Below are 24,129 nucleotides of genomic sequence, written 5' to 3'. Positions count from 1 at the left end.
GACATTATGTTAATTAAAATAAGCCAGGCACAGAAAGATGAACACTGCATGATCTCACTTATATCTAAAATAGATGTAAATCTAAAATAGTGGAATCGAAAATAGTTGAATTAATAGAAGCAGAGAGTAGAGTGGTGGTTATCAGGGGCTGGGGGTGGGCAGAACTGGGGGAGATGTTGGCCAAACAAAATAAAATGTCAGCTAGATAGGAGGAATAAATTTGAAGAATCTCTTTTACAACATGGTGACCATAGTTATTAATAATAACAATGCTTTGTATTCTTGAAAATTGCTAAGAAAGCAAATTTTATGTGTTCTGACCATAAAAAAGTATGCTATGTGAAGTAATGTATATGTTAACTAGATTGATGTAGCCATTCCATAATATATGCATATTTAAAAACCACATTTTACATGATAACTATATACAATTTTTATGTGTTAGTTCAAAATAATTAAAAATAAAAGAAATGCATTGAGTGTGTGTGTTTGTATGTGGGTGATTTCTGTGATGTTGTCTATTAACTGACCTACTATTGGTGGTAATTTCTAGGGGAAGAGGGTTTCTACTATACAGAAAGTTCAATGTAAGATGTTTCGACTATACAGAAAGTTCAATGGTGACAGTTATTCCAACACAAGTAAAAAGAAACTATTATGGGAAGAGAGAGATTAATCCGGATTGGGAAAAACAGGTGGCTCTTGCCTAGTCCTTAAAGGATGGGAGACATGATGACAGATGAAGATGGATTGGGAAGGTTAGTCCACGTTGAGAAAGCAGTAAGAGCAAAATATGATGGGGGTTGTGTAGAATATGTTTAGGGACTGACAGAAAGTCAAATGTGATCGGGGGAGTGTGTACAGGGAGGTAGTAGCAAGGAGGATGGAAATAAGGTGTCAACTCGGGGTTTCCCAGAAGATGCTAAGGCACTAATTTAAGTTATAGTATTTTACTAGGAAGGGTACTGGGGAAGGGGGACTGAAAGTGAAGGAGGTTTAAGGATGTGATTTCAGGCAAAGTTCCATGGAGAGTAACTTTTGTTAAGTCCCATAGGGGTACTCTGGAGATGTGACAGATCACGCTTCAGAGCTGTTCTAATCAGAGGCAAGAACGTGGGAGTATTGATGCTCCTTAATCCACCAGTCATTGATCAAGAATCTGCTCACCCCCAGGAGACTTAAATACCCAGGCTATGTTGGCTTTTCTGGCCTGCAAACCAAGCCCTCTCTAGCAGCCCGAGGGCTCCCCTCCTACAATGATTGGCAGGGGTTGGCTGGTGGGAGTGAAAGCAATTGGGAGCCCTGTTTGCAAGAAAATGGGGATGGGTAGAGAACTAACATCTTTTGCTGCTACAGTAGGCCGGGCCATTCAACAGAACACTGAGTGCCAGAGTGAGGGTTAGTATTCATTCAAGCCATATCCAAACGCAGTAGGGAACCACTGAGACTACCTGAGCAGGGATGTGAAATAAGCAGATGACACCCACCACCTTCTGCTTTCTGAAAAAAAGAGAGGTCCAGTTTCCACTGGAGTAAGGAAGAGACTCCCAGTGCATTTACAGGTGTAACATGGAGTAAGGAATTACAGACAAAAGTCTGCCAAAAAAGAGAGAGAGCCTTTAATCTAAGTATAATTCCGAAGGAACATACATTTACTCTCTGCCTGAAGGCAGAATAAGAGAATGTTTCTTTGGAAAATCACTTAATCTTGTTGTTGATTTTCAGATGTCCTTGGTTTATAATAGCACACTCTGGGAAGGCTTGAAAGGCAATTTATACTGATAAAACTTTCTTGTCTAACTACCTGACATGACTTTCAGAAGGATAATGATTTACAGCTAATAAATAATCCCATACCATGAAGTAAAATGGAAGTTATACTGTGAAACTACAGTACGTTTGGCATCTTGAGTTCTTTCTCTGCACCAGCCTCCTCACTGGCTTTGCACTGTAGGACCTAACCCATGCAAAGATAGATATTGAGGAACCTTCGCTAACAGAGTCAATAAGCAATAAGGCACCATGCCTTTCTGGCACTCCTAGTGCAGAAGTATGTCAGTATTTCTGAATTATTAAGGATTATTAATTCTGATCCCCTATTACTAGGGAAATCAGTCCCTGTAACTCACGTTTCACCTTCTCAACTGCATAATCTACAAGAAACGTCAAGTCTCCAAGGCTGCTCATACTACATCTGCAGCTGCTGGAGTGACAATTGCATTGAAATGACCAAGGCAGGAAACTGAAACTGAAGTGCCACTTTACATAGCTGGCTGATAACCAACCACACAGAGCCCAGCTCAGCCTGAGGATGAGCCACTAATGAAGCACAAGGCAGCCTATAGAGCATGCCTTTGTGCCTGTCCTCCGCGTTTTCAGAAGACATGGTATCTAAGCACGTCTGAGTCTTCAGCTTTTCTTCTATATAGAACAGAGGAAGCTGGGCAGAGGAAGATGGCAGAGGTTTGAGATACTAACTTCTGTTGGGTTCTTCAGAAATAGACTCGAAGGTGAAGATTTGTATGCAAGTGAATTATTAAGGAAGTTCTCTTAGAGAAACCAGTAAAGCGATATGGGAAGCAGAACAGGGATGAGTCTAACCTTGGGCAAAATTCCATGGAAGGTAGCTTCTACCTGAGGTGGTACTATACGTAACACTTTGGAGCTTTTCCCCACTTTCAGTAAGGGAAGTGGGCCTTCATACTCCCCCACCTATCAGTTATTGATGAAGGGTTGTCACGTGGCAGCGGGTACAAAAATTCCCAGGACTTCTGGCTTTCTGCCTATGTAGGCAAAAAGCTACAGTAGCCCGAGGGAAGTCTTCTAAAGAGAGTCTCAGGTGAAGGCTGTTGCGGCGAACCTCCTAACAGACATGGTTAGGAACCTAAGAGGATCTGGCAGAGGGCCCATGGTATTCCACAGTGAATGCGATCCGAACTTTTCTACCTTCAGTAGGCTCAGAAAGACTCAGAGATGCTTCCCTCTTATGATAGGCTGTGAATCACTCATCGACAATGTGGAAGTGATTACTGAGGAAAATGCTGATTTCTAAGCACAAAGGATGCCTGGGAGAGGTCTAGGAGAGCTTACATATCCTTCCAGCAAAGTCCTTCAACTATTTCCAGGAAATTGACTGGAAGGATGCTATTGTTCCCTCCTTCAGAACCAGGGTATATTCTGATTGTCTTAAGCCCCCTAATGCATCTTACCTCCCTGGCCACAGTCATTAGCTTAGAATAGGCAAATGATAGAATTATAATTAGGAGAACCAGACCCAATGCGCTGATTTGGCTGTTGGAGGAGGAGGAACTCTCTCCTCTTCTGAACAGTGTGATGCAAAGATGAAAGGCTTTCAGCCACTGTAGTCATTAGAGAGGCATGCTTGGAGCTAGTCAGGGAGGACAATACTGCATGGAACCTGAAAATGAAGCCAATGAAGTTAAAAAGAGAGACCAAGAAATTCCAAGACTTTGATAAGATTTGAACATCTGGATCAAGCCATGCCTAATCACTGCTGGCCAATAATCTCCCTTTATATTTTGAGCAGTATGAGCTGGAGTTTCTGTCAGTTGCAATACAAGGACTCCCAAGTCACATGTATACCATTTAACATTTACTGAGAGCTTACAATGTTCCAGATAAAATGCTGACAGCCATGTATACAATGTTTATTCAAGCCTCACCACAGACCTATAAGCTACATCCAATGATTATATTACAACTGAGGACACTAAGGCATAAAAAGTTAAATAATTTGCCCAAGGTCACATGGGCAGTCATGAAGCCAGGACTGAACCAAGTAAGTTTGATTTGAGTCCACTGTCTTCATCATAATGTGTTTTTGCCTTTCTGTATATAAAGAATAATCTTTGACTGCATAAATGTGACCTTTACTCACCTCTATTTTGGCTTAAAAAGTACTGTAAATGCATAGAGACTCCAGTCACTTAAAGTGAATCCAAGGCACTGTTGGTCTAGATTAGAACATGCTATACAGTATTGGCATTTAATTATCAGCTCTAAGATTTTTTTTCTGAATGTAACTCAAGGCCTGGGTCATGAATCCCAAAAGTAGGAACATAAGAAAATCAGATACTTTAGCTACTGGTTATTCCCTCGTATAAGCAAAGGCAAGATCACTCCTGCTTATGGTCTGAATTGTGGAGAATGAGAAATAAAGGTAATGTTTTGAGATTGTTTATGCTGTATGAATTTGGTTTTGCCTATGTGAAAGTGAAGACTCTCTAATAAGATCATATAATGTATTGCTTTCAGTTATCCAATAAGACTGTCAAATAATACACATTTTTAGCAAAAAATATATATGGTTATGTGGCTTTCATTATACAAAAGACCTATATTGACAAAGAATTTCCAAAGCGGTGGATTTACAACATTTTTATAATATTATTCCAAAATTTCCTGTACAAATTTTTTGCAGATTATCACTTGAAATTTGAAAGTCTTCGAGTTCTTTAGGCCTATGACATCAATTTCGCTCATAACTTGTATCATTGCATAACTGACTGATCTAAGAGCATTTCCTACCTTGGGTTGAAGCACAAACCACTCATCAGTTGGATTTTCAAAGTTCCATGAGTCAAAAGGAATCTCTACTTCCCCGAGGAAGCTATTACGTCCAAATCGATCATAGTGCCAGACTGACAGCTGCAGAGTTCTTGTTTCCAGCTGGGTATGGCTGATGGTGTACTGCAAATGAGATTTGCAACATTACATTCCACAAGGAGGGCTCTATCCAATTCCAGGACAGGTTGAAATTTACTTCCGACATCTTTCAGATCATATACATCAGTAACACGAACAAAACAAACCCAAAGAAAACTCTTTGTTTTTCTTTGTTTCTGCTACAATTGAAGTTCTATGCCATAAACTCATTTTGTGCCAGACTTAGCATTGAAAGATATTTGAGGTAGTATTTGAGGTAGAGGTAAACTCCAGATACTGTATACAAAGTGTTAGGTGATGAAGCTTATCCTCTTTCCAGTTTTATTGGTTTTTCATTTTCCTTAATTATTTTTTCACACCTACTTTGTAAACTCAAGGTTTAATATATAAATTCTCCAACTTCTTTCTTATCTTATTCATAATGAGAATCCCCAAATCCAGAAAAGAATTGACAATGAGAAACTCGCAAACACCAAATTTTATAAAGTCCAGCCTAAGTGTAGAGGTGAAAAGGTGTACATGTATATTAAACAGAAAGAAGATGTTGCTGGGCTAGCATTTTTTTTTTTGGTAACAGCACTATCCAGGGCCACATGCTCACACACCCTCCAACCTTCTGCTTGTTCTATGCAACCACCATCTGGGACACACTTCAGACTGACTGACTCCTGATCTTGGATTAGTGTCTATTCTCGTTCTTGCTGTTATTGTCATAATTAACCTTGGCTCCCTGCTTCCTAAATTTACCCTCTCCCTGTATTTGGGCTCATCTTTTCAATCCTGTTACGGCCATTGAATATACCCTCTGCCTGTATTTATTCATTTGTCAGTTTGTTTTGTCTTAATATTAGCTCCTGCTTCCACACATGCTCCCACTGACACATGCAGGCTCATGGCTTTCTGTCTTTACCAATTTCCTCCTAAAATGGACTCTGCCTCCATCATTATTGGGCAAAAGCCCATAAATTTCCATAGAATTGGCAATAATTTCTTCATTCCATTCTCCCTGGATGTTTCTTACCAGGCCAGATTGGTCCATAGCAAGGGAAGGGGTTAATTATGTGAAAGCTCATTGGAAAGAGATTCCTATTTTCTGGATCATTGAGCTGGATTGGGCTATATTTTATCTAGGCCACTTTTGTTGAGATTTCTCAAATCTGGCTCTTCATTTCCACTATTCGTTAACCACATACTTATATTTAGTCAAATTCTGAAATCCTAACAACAAACAGTATAGATCTATGCTATATTAGCAGAACAATGAATGTGTGCAAAATGACTGTTAAGTAGTGTCAAAACTGTGACAAACTTCTTTTAAGGAAGTCAGAAAAAGCACTGTTTGCCCAAGGGTAAAACCGATTTTTTTGGCAAGATGCATCAGCACAGATGCAGTTTGGCTGGATCATCTCTATTCAAGGTTAAAATTCAGTAGCAGCAGAGACATAAACAGAATAAGAGTGTTTTCGTTTCCTCAAAAGATGTTAGAAAAGTCAAGGGTATTATGTTAATTTATTCAAATTCTAATTTTCTAAAACATATACAAGCCTTGACATGCAAAAAAAATATTCTGTGTAGTTACTTCTAAACCATTGAAGTTGTGAACAGTATCACATGAGTTACTATGAGACCATATTTATTTACCTTTAGTGTTTCATTGAATTCTGGATTGGTGCCTGTTCTGATTTTGGTCTTACGCTTGTTGTTCCGGGACTTGTCAGGAAGAAGGTATGACTTGACATAACTATAGGTAAGAAAATATAAATGTAATTATTGTGAAACATCTATTTGCAAGAAATGTTCAAAGACTTCATTGTGAATAAAAGGGGCAAAGGGCCAGTGTGCATGAGAGGAAATACCAAAGAGAATTTTGTCTATATGAGAGGATACCTTAAAATGAGAACCCTGGGCCTTCCATAAGAGAGAAGTGGTAAAGTATAATGATAAAAGAGTGTGGGTTCTGGAGTCAAGCCACCTGGTTTTGAATCACTCCATGCCTCAGAGGTTTTGGTGACCTCAAGAATTTACTAAATAACCACTCTGTGCCTCAGTTTCTTCATCTGTAAAACTGGGAAAATAACAGTGTCTAACTGATGGCCTTCTGTGGATTAAATTAGTTGACACATCCAAGGAGCTACCGTATTGTACTACTCAACAAATATAATACATTATTAATGTTAACAGTCTCACAAACTTTTCTGGGATTAGATGCTTCTCTATTCCTAGTCTTGCCCTCTGATGTCAGAAAGTGGGGTCAATGGTAATGGGTGAGTGAAAGAAAATAGTGAAAAAGACAAAATAAACAACGACAACCTGAAGTAGTGATAGCAATTCTACCCAACACTTTAGCTTGAGCTATCTCAAGAGCCTCTTGAAGCAGGGTACCACAGCAAACTCAGAAATGTACAAGATGTGTACGAGGTTGAAATGTATAAGATGCTACCAGAGTTCTACAGAATACCTGTTGAGTTTTAGAACACCCCTTTCCAAGCTAGTCAAAATAATTACATGGGTCCTGTAGCCTTCTGAAATTTAGTTGAGGAGGCAGGTGGACCAATTTGTAGTCAGAATCCACTCATTTGTCTATCTCAGGGTATTTGGAACCAGGTTCACTGAGTTATTTATTGGACCTAGGTCATCTACTGTGCAGAAGAGGGTTAATATAGTGGGCCTGAGACTATCATTCTTCTAAATGCCTGCTTGCAAATATGGCCCTTGGGTGGCACCTGGCAACTTGGATTTCAGGAGGATTCCCACCATTCCCAGAACGGATAAAAGTGGCTCGTTGTTCCTAAATTGTTTGTACAAAGAAAATGGCTTATGCTGAACAGGTTCTTTCCTTCTGAGAGACTGGAAATTGGTATGTGACCAGTTGAATTTCTAACAAGCTTCCTTGGTAGACAACATTTCACAAGTGTTGTCAGAACTCATCGCCGGAGGAATTAAATGCATCCTATGTGACTCCACTGGGAAAGGACCCTTGCAAAGCTTGAGCCTGACCTCCCCTGGACTTTGCCCCATGTGCCTCTTTGCTGATTATAACTGCGTGCAGAGTCCTGAGTCCTCCTAGTGAATCATTGAACCTGGCAGTGGTCTTGAGGACCCCTGACACACCTTTATATCTAGCTTCTCTCCAATGTGCCATGGTCCATACCTGCCCTCCCAGGCTGATCTCTAGAATCCTGAGAGCCTCATAATTGCCTTTTTGAGTTGTTTAATTGGGTAACAGCTTGGTAATTTTCTCTGGAGGATTTCCCAGAACAAAAATTGACAAGATGCTTTTGTATATCCTGGGTGTGCCAACATGTCAGCATTCTACTTCAAAGAGCTGCCTCTGTGTAAATTTCAAATATGTCAATCCGGAATTATGTTTTAAAAATCAGTTAATCAAGGACACAACCAGCATACATGTGCTTCAGAGAATATCCAGAAGTGTGGTATAGGAGGAACGTGACAATCAACTCTCTGAGAAGACTGAATCAAGAAGAATGCTAAGACTCTTTTGAAAAGGAAACACACATACAGACAAAAAAGGCAGTGATTGAAATAGTCTGAGGAACATGCTATGTGCTTACGCATCTGTCCTCTGTTTCTTTTCATCTCCTATGGCCAGATTTCTGCAATTCTTGACCAAAATGTAGAGCCCACCAGTTTTGTAGCAGTAGCTGATATGGAGAAGGATTTCACCACTGACTTTCACGTTGCCATAGTCTCCGGTTTCACTGTAAACACTCATCATGCTGTTAAGACTGGTCTGAAATAAACAAGATGGAAAAAGGCATCTAGTGTCATTCTAATGATCTCTTCACAGAATCAACTGACTTCATTCAATTATAGTTCCTGTTCTTTCTAATGAGCACGGAAGTCTAGGGTGAGGAAAGAAAACAAGAGTCACTTGTTTGGCTGGTATTGTATAAAATCCCAGCTGGAGAAAAGACAACAGAGCTAGTACCGTCAGGAAAAAAAGGTAGAAAACTTGCTTAGAGGGGAAGCATTTCCTTCTTGGGTTAGAGAATACCCTTTGCTTACTCACTTCTACTAATGAATACAGGGTAATTGAGGCATTTCAAATCTCACTTCTCTTCCATCCCTGCAGCTTTCTCCATTTTCACTGGTAGACTCAAGTTCAATCTACTACAAGGTGTAGAATACATTGACCGGGACAAAGAATAGCTTATCTCATATTCTGTGCTACCAGGAGCCACATACTGCTTTCTTTGACACCTACAGGGAGCATCCCATCAGTCTCTGGGGAGCCATAACTGCAGCTTTAACAAGGACATGCCAGAAGAACATCACATACCCACAGCTTCCACGATTTCCCTCAACTGAGTAGCTAGCTGTGTGGCTACACGAGTACTATGAGACCATGGCTTTGTAAATCTGTATAAAGTAGCAGCCCACAAAATATACCACTACACAATAAAATCACACACCAACCAATCAGGAAAAAAGTTTTTTAAAAAAGTCCAAATCTACCAGAATGAATGAGGCTTTCGACAAGACTCTAATGACACGAGACAGCTTTTAATGTACAGTAGTCCCCCTTACCCACAGTTTCACTTTCCATAGTTTCAGCTACCCATGATCAACTGCGGTTCAAAAATATTAAATGGAAAACTCCAGAAACAAACAATTCATAAGTTTTAAATTGTATGCTCTTTTGAATATGTGAAAGGAAAATATCTTGGGCACCCAAAATCACAAAGCTAAAGGAAAAAGTCAAGCTGGGAACTGCTTAGAGCAAACCTGCTTCCCATACTATTCAAAGTCACCCCTCCGCTCACTGAGATAAATGCATATCTAAGTGCCTCCTTTGGAAAGGCTAATAAGAAACGCAAAATAATGCAACTATTTGTCTCTTATCTACGTATGACCTGGAAGCCCCCTCCCCACTTGGAGTTGTCACGCCTTTCCGGACCCAACCAGTGTTCATCTTACATATGTTGATTGATGTCTTATGTTTCCCTAAAATGTATAAAACCAAACTGTGCTCTGAGCACCATGGGCACATGTTGTCAGGACCTCCTGAGACTGTGTCAGGGGTGCTGGTCCTCAACCTTGGCAAAATAAACTTTCTAAATTAACTGAGACCTGCCTCAGATTTTCAGGGTTCACAAGTAGCATGATGAACTCTCACATCATACTGCTGCATCCCACCACCCTGGATGTGAAGCCGCTCTTTGTCCAGTTGGAGCCACACTGTAGATGATACTTGCCCATTAGTCACTTAGCTGTCTCAGTTATCAGATTGACTGTCCTGCTATCACAGAGCTTGTGTTCAACTCATTCTTATTTTACTGAATAATGACTCCAAAGTGTTAAGAGTAATGATGGTAGTAATTTATATACGTCAAAGAGAAGCCAAAAGTGCTTTCTTTAAGTGAAGATGTGACCTTGGTGCTTCTTGGCTAGGGTTTGGTACTATGCGAGGTTTCAGGCATCCACTGGGGTGGGTGGAATGTATCATCTGTGGATAAAGGTGACTACTGTAAATGTAATAAAACTACGCTTTGGCACTAGAAGTGAAAACTGTGTATCTTAGTAACTGTCACAAAAGACCACCTGGAGGTATTTCACGGCGGACCCAATAGTTTCAAAACCACTTTTCTGTGAACCACTGGGAAGTCAAGACTACAGTAAGTACACAGGGACCTTAGACTGTCCTCTTTTTTGTACTTTGCTTTTGGTAAAAGCCATTATATTCCACCAATTTCTGGGAGTAGAGACTGACCAAAGAACAGGATGTGGGTGATGTGGTCACATGTCTTCTAAGCTTCTTCACGGGCAAGAGCAGACCAATAATTCCATAATTATTTGGAAATTAGAGCTTAAAGAAAGTCAGTGAGTGACCTAATCTGTCTTTCTTATTCCTAAAACAAAGCAACAGAATTTTCATGTTTAGCAGGTGGCTTTGAGCAGTGCTTTTCAAACTTTAATTGCATAGAAATCACCCAGATACCTTTTTAAACTGAAAATGCTTCTCTCTTCATTCTGGGGTGAGGTCTGAGATTTGACTGTTCTAACAAACTCCTAGGCCTGCAGTTCCCAAACTGTGTATCGAGGTACCACAGAGCACCACAGCAAACTCACAGGGGAATCACAGAAAGATTTTAAATTCTCAAGGGAAACACAACAACACCTATCAGACACCATGTAAGCTACTAACTAGTAATTCACAGTGTCAACATTAAGCCATGCTTTATTCTTTTCAATGAACTCCTAGTTGTTTGAAGCTGAGTTTTTGGCAGTTGCTGCAACAAAAAGCAAGTATTGCACAAAAATGAATATGAAATGGGAAATGAAAGTAGTGATGTCCAATCAGATTCCAAGATTTGGTAACTGTGTAGTGCTCAATAGGCACACATATCCTATTAGTGGTAAGTAATAGGTGCTATTTAAGGATGAAATAAAAATACTATTTTTCTTTCCATTTACTTGTAGCATTTTTTTCAAATGGCTAGTTAGTTGTTAGGATACAGTGCTTATTAAATTGTTTGGGTCTAACTACTTAATAAATGGACTAGTCAGGTGCTACTTTTAGTGTAGGAGTGCCAGGAAAGAATTACTGAGACACTAGGGGCTTTTTGAACTGAGAAAGTTTTGGGGTATCTGTTCCAAGTGATGCAATGTGCTGGTCCATGGAGATTTGAGTAGCAAAGGTTTCAAGAATAAGCCCCAACCTCCTCATGTTACAAATGAGAAAATTCTGGCTCACAAAAATTGTTGGTAGGGCCAAAAAATAAAGCAAGATCTCCAGGTTTCTAGTCTGAGGACTGCCCCACCATACCTGATTACCTCCCTGTATCACTGATTTGTGTCTATACCACATCTCTGTAGCCACATTTTCAAAGAAAATCCTCTGTAAGCAGAGGGCCCCTATGGATAGAAGGAAATTTAGGAACCCGCAAATACGGAGGCTTGTGAGAAATTAAGACAGCTATGGCAATTTTACTACTAACTAAACCATATGCTCTTAACCAAGCTAAGGCTGTGATTTAAAATAGATGCTTACTTCAAAGGTTTTGTTGACAATACATCATTTTGGACCATGTGTCTTTTGAGTGGTGTTCGGATTCCAATGTTTAATGAATTGGAATACTTGGGTTCTGATAACTTCATCAATCTTTTAAAAGATAACCTCTGGTTAATTGTATATAAGTCCGAAAAAGATAAATATGGGACAAATTGCTTAATCATAGTTCCCAGGCCATGAAATTTGTGAAGTATGGTTGGAAAGAACAAAAAGGAAAGGTTGAAAACTCACAGTGTCTGAGTCAGCATCAGGCACATTTAGGTAGGTCCACTTCCTGTCAGAACCTGCTTGAGAATTCTTTAGAGAAGTCATCCAAAGATCAAAAGAAAAAAAGCATCAGAGCAACAGAAATCAGAGAAGCCAAGAAAAAGACTTACAGACACACAGTTAGATACAAGGACACAGGGCCTTCCTCTCAGAAAAGGCCTTGAACACTAACATAAGAAAGGACTTTATTTTGTGGGCAGTGGGAAGCTATTGACGGGTTTTGAGTAGCGGACAGACCTGATTGGGCACGTGTTTTAGGAAAATGACTGGCAGCAGTCTGGAGGACAGTTGGGGAGTTTAGAGAATGGTGTCAGGGAAATGTGTCAGCAGATAATTGAAAAATAATTTATAGGCTTGAGCTGACTGAGCCTGAACTAGGGAGTGAGGAGATTTTTAAAACTTGGGTGAGGACTGTGGAAGAAGGAAGAAATCAGGAGCCTGAGAAAAAACTCAGACCAAATTAGACTGAAAGGTACTCTGTGGGCAAAGGGCAAGCAGGATCTTATAATGACTTTTAACTCGTTATCACATATTGTTCTAAGAACATTTATATCTCCTTTGGAAATGCACAGAAAATCAAAAAGAGAGAAAAGAAACTTTCCGCATGTCCTAGTGAACTGCTTACAGTTGATAGGCCACTTGCCAGACTGTGGGTGTTTGTAGATAACTGCGAGGACACTAAGGCATCAATGCTTTCTTCAGTCTCTTCCAAGGAGTCCTAAAAAAGAAGGGGAAAAATCAGTGGGTTGGTCTATTTGTTTTTCTAGAATGTCTTTTCACTTGAAAAACCACTTTCTTTCATAAATCTTTGAGAATCAGATAAAAATATCTAGAAATCACTCCGTTCCTAGGTTTTCCTCTTTTTCTCTCCAGTCAATCTGAATTATACCATCGGAGAAGCGGGCAGGGATAGTGGGTGGAGAGTGGGGTCTCCTTTCTAATGGTGCTTACTTTATGGAAAGAACATGAAATTTGGAATCATACAGACCTGGGTTCAATTCCTACCTCTAAGGTGATTCATGTTGGGCAATGTACTTACGTTACTTTAAAATTAAAAAAAAAAAAAATTGTGTGCACGTGCGCGCGCGCACACACACACACACACACACACACACACACACACACACACTGCCAAGGTGGTAAAGTATATCCCAAAAATCTCTCCACTAGGTGAACTAGATACTGGATTCTCATCTCAAATCCCAGATTCTACTTTTCCTTTCCCGTTTCTTTTTCTCCTTCATGATAAAGTGGCTTTTTTTTTTGCCTATTTATTTAAGCAATATATTTTCCTAGTAAAAACATTTTAAGCAATATAAATAAATGGAAATTAAAAACTTAAGTCTCTCATTAACATATTAATGATCAATTCCAATATTTTTGATTATATGATCACATATATATATACGCACATACACATATACACATAGATAGATTATATCATGCATACTGCTTTTTATTATGGGCACTTTTCTTTTTTGCTTCTCCTCTCCTCCTTCCCCTCCTTTCACACCAGGTGAAATTAATATTTGGCATCCTGCTGCACATATTATATTCCATATCTTTCTCCTTGTTTATGTGAAAAATCATATAAAAACATACACACACAAATCTAAGTATACATTCATGGGAATTTTTTTAACTATTGTTTTACAAATCAGGATTATGATGTACACTTCTGGGCTTGCTTTAAAAAAGTGTTTATTATAAGATGCAGCATATTAAAAAGTACCTAAAATGTAGATGTAGAGTATAATAACAACATCAACTGATCAAGCAGAAGCTCCCTGTGTATCCTGTCCATATCACAAGCCCCTTCTCCCCCAGGGAATAATTAGTATTTTAACTCTTACGGTTAACCACATCCTTGCTTTTATTTACAGTTTAACTGCATAAGCATGCACTCTGAAACAAAAAGGTTTTGTTTTGCCTGTTTTTGAACTTCATGTAAATGCAATTAAATGCTACACATTCCTTTGCATTTTGCTTTTTTTGCTTAATATTGCCTTAAAATTCATCAAAATTGTGGCATATTTTTGCAGCCCATTCATCTTTATTATCATTTAATATTCCATTGTATGATATCCAAAACTTTATCCATTCTCTTGTTGCTGAATATTTGGGTTATTTTCAGATTTTTTTCTATTGTGACCAACACTTATATGTATATTCTGTGAATATGTATCCTGGCGCATATACACACAACACAGTATATATATTCACACACTTGAATATATACCAGTGAGAGGAATTGTCAAGTCATGGGGTGAGCATATCTCCACATGCTTATCTACATCATTTTAAAGATAATGTCAAATTTTCAGAAGTAGTTATACCAATTTACAGTCTAATCAGTAGTGTATGAGAGTTCCTGTTGCTCCACATCCTTGCCTGCAAACAGACGGTATTGTTAGATTTTTTTTCATTTTTGCCAATCCAGTAGATGTTTACGGTCTTCATGATTTTAATTTCCATTTCTCTTTTACTAAGTTGAATACTATTTTGTGATAGTTGGCCAACTGGATTTCCTGTTTTGTGAAATACTTGTTCAAAAATTGCTTATTTTTATATTGGTTTATGGTAAGTTGTCACTTAACGGCATCCATAGGTTCTTGAAAACCGCAACTTTAAGTGAAAGGATGTGCAGCAGGTCCTCAAATAATGTCATTTTATTAAAACACTGATGAGGGATAAAAAGGTTTTGTTATACATCATTTTGCTGAAAGTGGCAGTTTCCAAGAATCTGTTGATGACGTTAAATGAGAACTTATTGTAGTTGCCTTTTTCTCACTGATGATCCCACAAGATGAGTTGGAATATCTTGTAGAATAGCATCTTGTAAGAAAGGGCTGGCTTCATGGATGAATTCTTCTGAACATTTGAGGAAGAATTAATGCCAATTCCTGTCAAATTCTTCCAAAAATTGAAGACGAGGGAACACTTCCAAACTAATTTTATGAAACCAGCACTACCCTGATAGCAAAGTCAGACAAGGATACTACAAAAAAAAAAAAAAAAAAAAAAAAAAGGGACAATTGCAGGCCAATATCCCTGATTAACCATAGATGCAAAAATCCTCATCAAAATGTTAGCAAACTGAATTCAGCAGCACATGAAAAAGCTCATTCAACCTGACTAAGTGGGATTTATCCTTGGAATGCAATGATGGTTTAACATAAACAAATCAATAGTTGTGATAAACTGCATTAACAGAATAAAGGATAAAACCCATATGATCATCTCAATAGATGCAGAAAAGGCACTTGACAAAATCAACATCTCTTCGTACTAAAAACTCAACAAATTAGATAAAGAAAAAATTTACCTCAACATAAAATCATACAGGGCACGCTCTTAGCTAGCATTATACCCAACATTGAAAAGCTAAAAACATTTCCTCTAAGATCAGAAAAAATACAGTATGCCCACTCTTACCAACTCTACTCCATATAGTGCTGGATGTCCTAGCCAGAGCAATCAAACAGGGAAAAGAAATAAAAGGCATCTAAATTGGAAAGGAAGAAATAAAATTGTCTGTTTGCAGATGACATGATTTTATATATAGAACACCCTAAAAACTTCAGCAAAAAGCTGGCAAAACTAATAAGCTCTTTAATTCTGAAAAAATGTATCCCTATTATTTTTTCAAATTGTCCCTTTTCTATATTTTTATGTTTTGCTCTTTCTCGGTGTACAATTACCCAGTGATCATCACATAAAGTACCAGTCTTCGTATTTCTTTACTTTCTTTTTAAAAGTGGATATTAAAAAATTCAAACATTCACAAAATAGAAAGAATAGCATAATGAACCCTTATAACTGATTACCCAGTTTTAACAATGATCACTTTTCCAGCTATTTTCCTTGCTGCTTATTTTTTCTCCCACAACTTTATTGAGGTATGACTTGCATACCATAAAATTTACCTATTGTATGTATGCAATTCAGTGATTTTTAGCAAATTTAGAGTTGAGCAAACATCAACATAATCCAGTTTTAGTATATCATCAATCCAATAAGTTACCCCATGCCTGTTTGCAGTCAGTCCCTACTTCTTCAGTCCCTGGCAACCATTACACTGCTTTAATCTCCCTATCAATTTTCCTTTCATTGACATTTCATATAAATATAATTATATGATATATAGTTTCACCTGGTTTCTTTCACTTAGCATAATATTTTCAAGGTTCATCCATGTTGTAGTATGTGTCAGTACTTCATTTCTTTTTACTTCTGAATAATATATTATTGTATTCCATCTATTCACCAGAGTATTATTTTCACTTTTTGTTTATTACGAATAATGCTGCTATAACCACTCGTGTGTAAGTCTTTATGTGGACATACGTTTTCATTTCTCTTGGGTAGATACCTAGGATCAGAATTGCTATGTCATGTAGTAAATTTATGTTTAATTTTTAAAGAAATTGTGAAACTCTTTTACGGAATGGCTGTAGGTAGCATTTTGCATTACCACTAGCAATGTAGGGGGGTTCCAATTTCTCTGCATCCTCATTGACACTTATTATTATGTCTTCTTAATCACATTCATTCAAGGGGATGTGAAGTGGTGTCTCATTGTGATTTTAATTTTTGTTTCTCTGATAACTAATGATGCTGAACATATTTTAAGGTGGCTATTAGGCATTTGAAAATCTTCTTTGATTAAATGTCTATCCAAATCTTTTCCCCATTATCTAATATGATTATTTGTCTTTTTGATATCGAATATAAGGGTTTTAAGAAATATGTTCTAGATACAAGTCCTTTAACAAATATATAATTTGAAAATATTTTTCCAGTCTGTGGCTTGACTTTTCATGTCTGTAATGTTGTCTTTTGAAGTGTAAACATTTTTCATTTTGATGAAATTCAATTTATCGGTGTTTTTTTTCTTGAACACATGCGTCATGCTTTTGGTGCCATATCTAAGAATTATTTGCCTAACTCAAAGTCATGGAGATTTTCTCCTAGGTTTTCTTTTAGAATTTTATGGTTTCACTTCTTACATTTAGGTTTATAATCCATTTTGCGTTACTTGGTTTCTGTATGGTATATGTTAAGAGTCAAAGTTCTTTTATGTTTTGTGGTATTTGGATATCCAGTTGTCCCAGTATGATTTGTTGAAAAGGTTATTCTTTCCCCCACTCAAGTACCAAAAATCAATTGGCCATAAAGTTTTTTTATTTTCCTGAAATCTCAATTCTATTGCATTGATTGCCAATGCTTATGTCAATACTGTGTTGTACTGATAACTATAACTGTAGGGTAAGTTTTTAAATCTAGTAGTATAAATCTTCCAACTTTGCTCTTTAAAATTGATTTTGTTATTCTGGGTCCCATATATTTTCATATAAATGGTAGAATCATATTTTCTATTTCTACGAAATTATCCTGCTTGTATTTTGATGGGTTTGCATTGTCTATACATTTATTTGGAGAGAATTTCCATCTTAAAAATATTGAATCTTCTAATCCATTAACACAGAATATATTTCTATTAATTTAGGTCTCCTTTAATTCAGAAATATTTTTGTTAATTTCAATGCACATGTCTTAACTTTTAAAAATGAATTTATTCCTTACTTTTGAAAATTATTTTTCATGCTATTATGAATGGACTTATATTCTTAATTTCATTTTCCAATTGATTATTGTTAGTATATATAAATACAGTTGATTTTTGTGTATTGATCTTATCTCCTGCAACCTTGCTGAACTTATCAGTTCTAGTCATATTTTTGTAGATCCTTTAATATCTTCTACATACAGAATCATGTCATTTTCTTCTTTAGTATATTGATGTAAATTATGCTGACAAATATTCTTATATAGATTGATTCTTCCACCCATACTTAGCATAAAACTTACTTATTGCTATTTTTATTCACTGCTAGATTTTAACTGATATTATATTTAAAGTTTTGCATATATATTCATAAACTAGTTTGACTTGTAGTTTTATTTTTTAAACTATTTTAAAAATCAAGTCTCAGTGTCAAGATTATACTGGCTGCATACAATGAATGTAAAGATTTTAATGGTTTTCTAAGATCAGGAATAGTTTAATAGTTTAATAATGTTGGAATTAGTAATTCTTTAAAGGTTGAACATGAGTAAGCTTTGAAATAATTTGATCTCACTGCCTACCTCTCTTTTGGAGGTAGATTTTAAAGTATTTTCCCAGTTTTTTGTACTATAGAAAATGTTATTTCATTTTATAACTCTAAGTTTCCTATTTTGCTTTGGAAAAACTATCAATACCATTTTACATTTGTGTTCTATTTCTTCCAAGGAGTCCAAATTTTATTATAGCAATTACAGAAATCTGAATATCAGAATATTAGACTGGGAAATAACCTTTACAATAATCTAATTTAACCTTCTCATTCTAGAAATGAGTTCACTGAAGCATTAATTTTCGCATAATTTTGTCTCAGTTTAGAAGTGAATTTATTAGTGGTAACTTGAGATATAGCAATGTTCATATAAATAAGTAATCAGATATGCCTAATAATATTTGGCTTAGGAAAATGCTAGGATCCCTTATTTCCCAGGTTTAGATTAAGTGATAAGCCTTTAGCCGGAAACCAAAATCCCCAACATGTGTTTTCTTAGACATAACCTTCACTCATTAACATGATTAACCATTACGTTTTCTAAGTTATTCTTTCTGTGTTTATGCGTTGACTGTGAAGACTAACAAGAAGAGATGATTGTATATCCTCTCTTTACTCTCAACTCATCATCACCTAAAAGTGTAACCACTTGCAGCAAGATTATGCCCTTATTTCCTCCTCATCATTATAGTTTCATCCAACTTACCTTGTCTAAAGTCCCAGGGACAGACTTGCTTCTTATGCTTACTGTATCCTCTAAGTCTTCTGTAAATGACTCACTCAAATCTAACTCAGATCGACTCCGATCTGGAAGGTGGAAAGGAAAAAGAAAGACGTGAGTCATCATATTTTGTGAGAAGATTTCATTTTTTATTGTGAGTGTTTCACCTTTATTTCAGTTCTTTTTAGGCACAGATCATAAATGTGCCATGAAAGCAACAGTCGGAGTCAGTAACTTCATGCTGTTTATGACAACATACTTCCATTTTTAATAATATTTTGGTAATTGCCTTGGACCAAATTACACTTATGTGTTCATGTTTCCTTCTATCACAGGAGGTTAAATGTTTTACTGTAAAATGCTATGTTTTAAGCTGTTTAAGGCAACTGCTTTGCTCCTAGACTTTAAAAAACTCTCTTAGACTGGGCCCTTAAATTTAGAAAAAAATAAAACCTTAACAATTCTTGCTTGCAATATTTAGAGAATTCACTGTGTTTTCAGATTTGACATAAAATTCAATGCAACTGATTCTAAACTGCCACTTTGAAGTGATATAGCAAGTTCCTTTCACACAAAGAGGAGACGCTGTAGATGCAACGAGAGGAAGTTCTATTTCTTAAGGGACCAAAACATTCTTTCATCAGAAGAACATCTTGTTTTCAGTTTTGAAAATATAAGTTACAGAGCAATACACCTCTTAGTAATGCTGTAGACAGCTTACCAAGTCAGCGCAGCTTATTTCCACAAAATAGTTCTATACCAAAGCACTACTGAGATTGATATAGTTACTTTTAAATGAGAAAGATTGGAGAGAGTAATCAAGTACTTAAGTTTGAATTGATGAAAAAAATAATGCAGAAGTGCTTAGCATAGGCCTGACACAGGGTATGTACTCAATTAACAGGAGTTGTTGAGTCGAAGTAGTAATAGAAGTAGACCCTATGATGTTGGTTTCTAAACTAGTTTAAAATTTTAATTAACAGGTGAACAGCTTTTTTACTCCTGAGCAAAATGTAGCAATAACCACACACATTTAGAAAACCCTTTGGGAGCTGGCTGGCTAGAACAGACTCCTCAATTCAGCATACAGAATCCTGCCTTAGGCTTTATGCATATGTCATCATTAGGAACACGTAACTTTTTAATGTTGAAGATTTCATCATGATTTTTATTCCATGCATGGGACATAAGATTCATAATTATGACAAATTTCTCTGAAGAATTTTCTTAGTCATAGGTATTAACATTTCAAAATGAATAATAGCTGCTTCAGAGGACAGTCATGATAATGAAGTAAAATGACATATTTGAGTGTACTATGCAAATGAAAGGGGTAATTATTAATATCTTAGTGCTGCTTGCAAATAACTTCTTATTTAAACCACAGAATGATTTTCTTTTGTCTTTATGTAGGAAACTTCTGACCACTATGTCAATTGAACTACCATTTCCTTGAACTCTGAGCTAGTGTTCTTATCTGTCATATCAAATGTATCTTGGAACCGTTTATATTCCCTACATTCAAATATTGATATTCTGATGTAGCACTGAAACTCGGTGATGATGCCTGGCAAGAGTATATACTAAATAAGTGGAATTTTCACAAACGTAAGGTGCCCAAAGCATTACCTGGGTCTATCTTCAAGCAGTTCTTATGGAGTGGCCTACCACCATAGGTCAAAGAAGGGATGCTTACTTTTTAAAGTATGAGACATCCATTTAATACCATACATATCAGTCAATTCCATTAGTTTTAGTCATTTTAAACAACAGAGTAGGCACGTTGTAAATACCCACCTGAGGAGAGAGAGGTTCCAGACACTGCTATGGAAGGTGTGCCAGAAGTGTTTCTGCGGTGACTCTTTGTGAACTCCTGAGAGGTACCTTCAAGAGCAGCCAAATCTGTGGAATTTTCAAAACCATACTCCTTCCCACAAAGTAAAAATGAGAAAAACAAATTATACTGACTGTAATTTACTACAAAATTCATCTATATAAAATATACTCCAGTATAAACACCTTTATAGGTATTACTATTTAGGAGGACCTAACTGACATTTGAAGGACCCTCACCAGGAGTCCATGTAACTCCAAAATTTACCATCAATAATTGCTATCCAAAATCTATTCCAAGAGGTTTGTTAATTAGTGCAAAAGGTATCTGGACAATTTCTCATTCCCCAAATTAATGAGTGTTCTAATATATGATTAATAAGAAAGATTATACAGGTACCCTCAATCTTATATGAACTATGTATAATAATCTGGCAAGATTCAGGCTTAAAACTCTGTTTGGTCCTATTTTGTTCCCTCTTTCAACATACCCTCTCTTCAACCATCCCTTACCTCTTCCACTCCCATTTAACAGAACACCATGTACCTTTTCCATCTAGAAGGCTGGCTGGTCAGAATATGGATGGTTACATCTATTTTGGAATGACTTTCATGCCTGGTACTTATCAATGTTCATAAAAAGATAAAGAGAGAAAACTTCCCAAGTTCACAGGAATAGTATTCTTTTGTGTGGTGTCTGCTTGTTAACAAATGCTTGTACATGTGGCAGAATTCAGTCTGGGACTTGCTTTTATTGTAACACATGTTAAAGAAAATTCTGTCCCAACTTTGCCCATGACCATAGACCCAACTTTGTCTGTGACCTTTGCCCTGCCATAGACCAAGGCAGGGCTTGACTGCTGCCTCATCTGAAGCTTGCTTGAGTGTTAAAACAACAACTATAACAAAGTTTGGACCTTTCCAGAACTGGGCTGAGGTTAAGTGCCCATTCAAATTACATCATGGTATGATAATGATCAAATCTAAAACAGATTTTTCACTTCTCCCTTCTATAAACAATCAAAAAGTGCCTTTTGAAACCCTAGAGGAAGAATTTCCTCCCTGTTTCCCATATCTTAGACATTCAGGAACACTTTGATGAACTCACTACAGTGAAATGTGGCTTTCACTTGCTTAACATGCTAATTGATTCAGTTTCAATTTAGACTGTTTTTAGTATCTTATTATTCTCCAACATATAATCCCTGTAGCAGGAGGTATATAGCTTCTAACTTCCTCTAATTGCCATAGACAAGCAAAGTTTATCAAGAGTGTGACAGAGGTCAATTTGATAAATTAGTTTAGGTCAATTTTCAACCTCTTCAAAAAGTTGTTCACACATGGAGTCCTCTAATGAAGCAAGACCAAGTTCCTTGGAGGCAATTATGTTAATGGCAAGTTTTCCCACAGGTGATCTGTGAGTATCATTAGTATTGTGCAATAATAGGCCAATTAATATTACAGTGTCATTAACAAGCAATACATACCCCAGAGGTTCAGGATGTCAAGTCTAAAATTAATAGGTTACATCATAGTAGAGGACAGGTTAGAGACTTTCATGCTCTAAAAGTTTTCTGTGATGGTTAATATTAGGTATCTACTTGATTGGATTGAGGGATGCCTAGATGGCTGATAAAGTATTATTCTGGGTGCGTCTGTGAGGGTGTTGCCAGAGGAGACTGACATTGGAGTCAGTGGACTGAGAGAGGAAGACCTATTCCCAGTGTGGAGTGGGCACCACCCAATCAGCTGCCAGTGTGGCTAGAACAAAGCACATGAAATAACAGGGATAAGCAGCTTGTTTGCTAAGTCTGCTCACTCTTTCTCTTCCCAAGCTGCACCAGACACTTGGCTTCCTCTCCTCCTGTTCTTGGACATCAGACTCCAGGTTCTTCAGCCTTTAGACTCTGGGACTTACACCAGCAGCCTCCCAGGGGCTCTTGGGCTTTCAGCTTCAGACTAGGGTTACATTGTCAGCCTCCCTGGTTTTGAGGCATTTGGACTTGGATTGAGCCATCCTACTGTCTTCTCTCTTTCCACAACTTGCAGACAGCCTATCGTGGGACGTTGTCTTGTAATTGTGTGAACAAATTCTCCCTAATAAACTCCCTTATATATATCTGCATATATCTTATCGGTTCTATCCCTGTGGAGATCCCTGACTAATATATTTTCTTTCATGCTAAAGCAGAAAAGAACATTGAAACAAAGAGATGCTAAGAAATGGGAGAAATTGAGAAGTTGTTACCTTGTTCATCATCTAATGCTATATACTTCCCATCTAAGGCTATATACTTCCCTGTATAATGAAAGAGCAAATGTACTTCATAAACTACTGTGCTGTCTTGTTTTTATTCAATAGAAAGTTCTTCTCTTTGTTTCTCTTTTTTTCTCTTAGAAAAGACCAACTTAGACCATGTAGATTGCAAGAATGAGCTCAACATAGGCACTGCCTACATATATGTACATATAGTCTACTAAATTGCAGGGAATTTCTGTTGGGGAAATCTGGGCGCTGTTAAAGAAATACACAAGTAGGGGCTGTTAGTTTTGAGGGTATTAGCACATGAAAAGGGTGATTTCCCCCCCTAATAATCTCAAATTGTATGTAGGAAGATAAACTTTGTTGTGAGAATAAACTTGATTAACTATTGGTCATTGGACTGATTGTCAGCTGCCACCCACTGGGACAACTGTACTAGATGTAAAATTTTTAAAAATATTTCTGTGCCAGTTGATTAACAGCACTACTCCCAGTCCACCCCCCACTTCCCTGTGCTCACCCTCATCCATAAGCCCAGGTCTCCCCATAATTCAGATCTAGTGCATGACATGGAAGGGTCCCCAGGATACTGCCCCAGCCTTGTGCCAGTGTCTGTTGTGATTTCTCAACGTCCCTGCCAGACTGGTCACTAAGTAGTTTGAATATCATTCCTCTTTAGATTCCAAGAGTTGAGTGTATTCGTCAACTATCCATGCACCTTTCTAGCTATTGAACAGAAATGGCTTGCTGACCTTAGCATAAATATTTATGAAATTTTAAATATGCCTTTTATCTTAGCAACTACAAGTTAGACTATAAATGTTTAAATAAATCTATTATTGTTGTTCAGTCTGTCTGAATGCCTTAACAGAATTTGACTACTCGCCACCTCCACTATCTCTTTGTTTCAAAACCCAGTCTCTCACATGGGGTATGACAATGGCTTACTGATTGCTTTTCTGGCTTTCACTCTTGTTCTCTACAGCTGGTTCTCAGCACAACCCCCAAATCCTGCTTAAAGAGAAGGCAGATTATGTTACTCTTCTGCTGTAAAACCTCCAGTTTCCCCCATCTTAATCAGTGTGAATGCTGACTGCACACATCACTCTTCAAGGCTCTCTCCAGCCCTATGACCTCTTTGGATTCATTTCCTAGTTCACTTTGCCTCATTCACTCACCACAGCTGCATTGGCCTCCTTCCTCTTCC

At 37.3% G+C, this 24,129-nt stretch overlaps 1 protein-coding gene across 16 annotated transcripts in view; it reads right to left on the bottom strand.

Annotated features, from left to right (window-relative positions):
* The window catches only part of SYTL5 (synaptotagmin like 5), a 242,248-nt gene that overhangs the window by 13,806 nt on the left and 204,313 nt on the right, over positions 1 to 24,129 (bottom strand). For 10 of the 16 annotated variants that reach the window (XM_028842400.2, XM_077988439.1, XM_077988435.1 and 7 more), the window contains 6 exons: positions 20,624 to 20,753; positions 18,812 to 18,912; positions 12,612 to 12,704; positions 8,259 to 8,437; positions 6,328 to 6,427; positions 4,549 to 4,710 (listed from right to left, as the gene is read on the bottom strand). In XM_028842400.2, coding sequence (XP_028698233.1) covers positions 4,549 to 4,710; positions 6,328 to 6,427; positions 8,259 to 8,437; positions 12,612 to 12,704; positions 18,812 to 18,912; positions 20,624 to 20,753 — 765 coding nt within the window. Of the gene's footprint in view, positions 1 to 4,548; positions 4,711 to 6,327; positions 6,428 to 8,258; positions 8,438 to 11,950; positions 12,017 to 12,611; positions 12,705 to 18,811; positions 18,913 to 20,623; positions 20,754 to 24,129 lie in introns of all 16 variants that reach the window. The other 6 variants (XM_015127172.3, XM_028842399.2, XM_077988444.1 and 3 more) reach the window with 1 other exon arrangement.

The sequence above is a fragment of the Macaca mulatta genome, chromosome X (genome assembly GCF_049350105.2).
Source record: "Macaca mulatta isolate MMU2019108-1 chromosome X, T2T-MMU8v2.0, whole genome shotgun sequence".
Classification (NCBI taxonomy): Eukaryota; Metazoa; Chordata; class Mammalia; order Primates; family Cercopithecidae; genus Macaca; species Macaca mulatta.
This window is presented reverse-complemented; position numbering and strand designations above follow the sequence as displayed.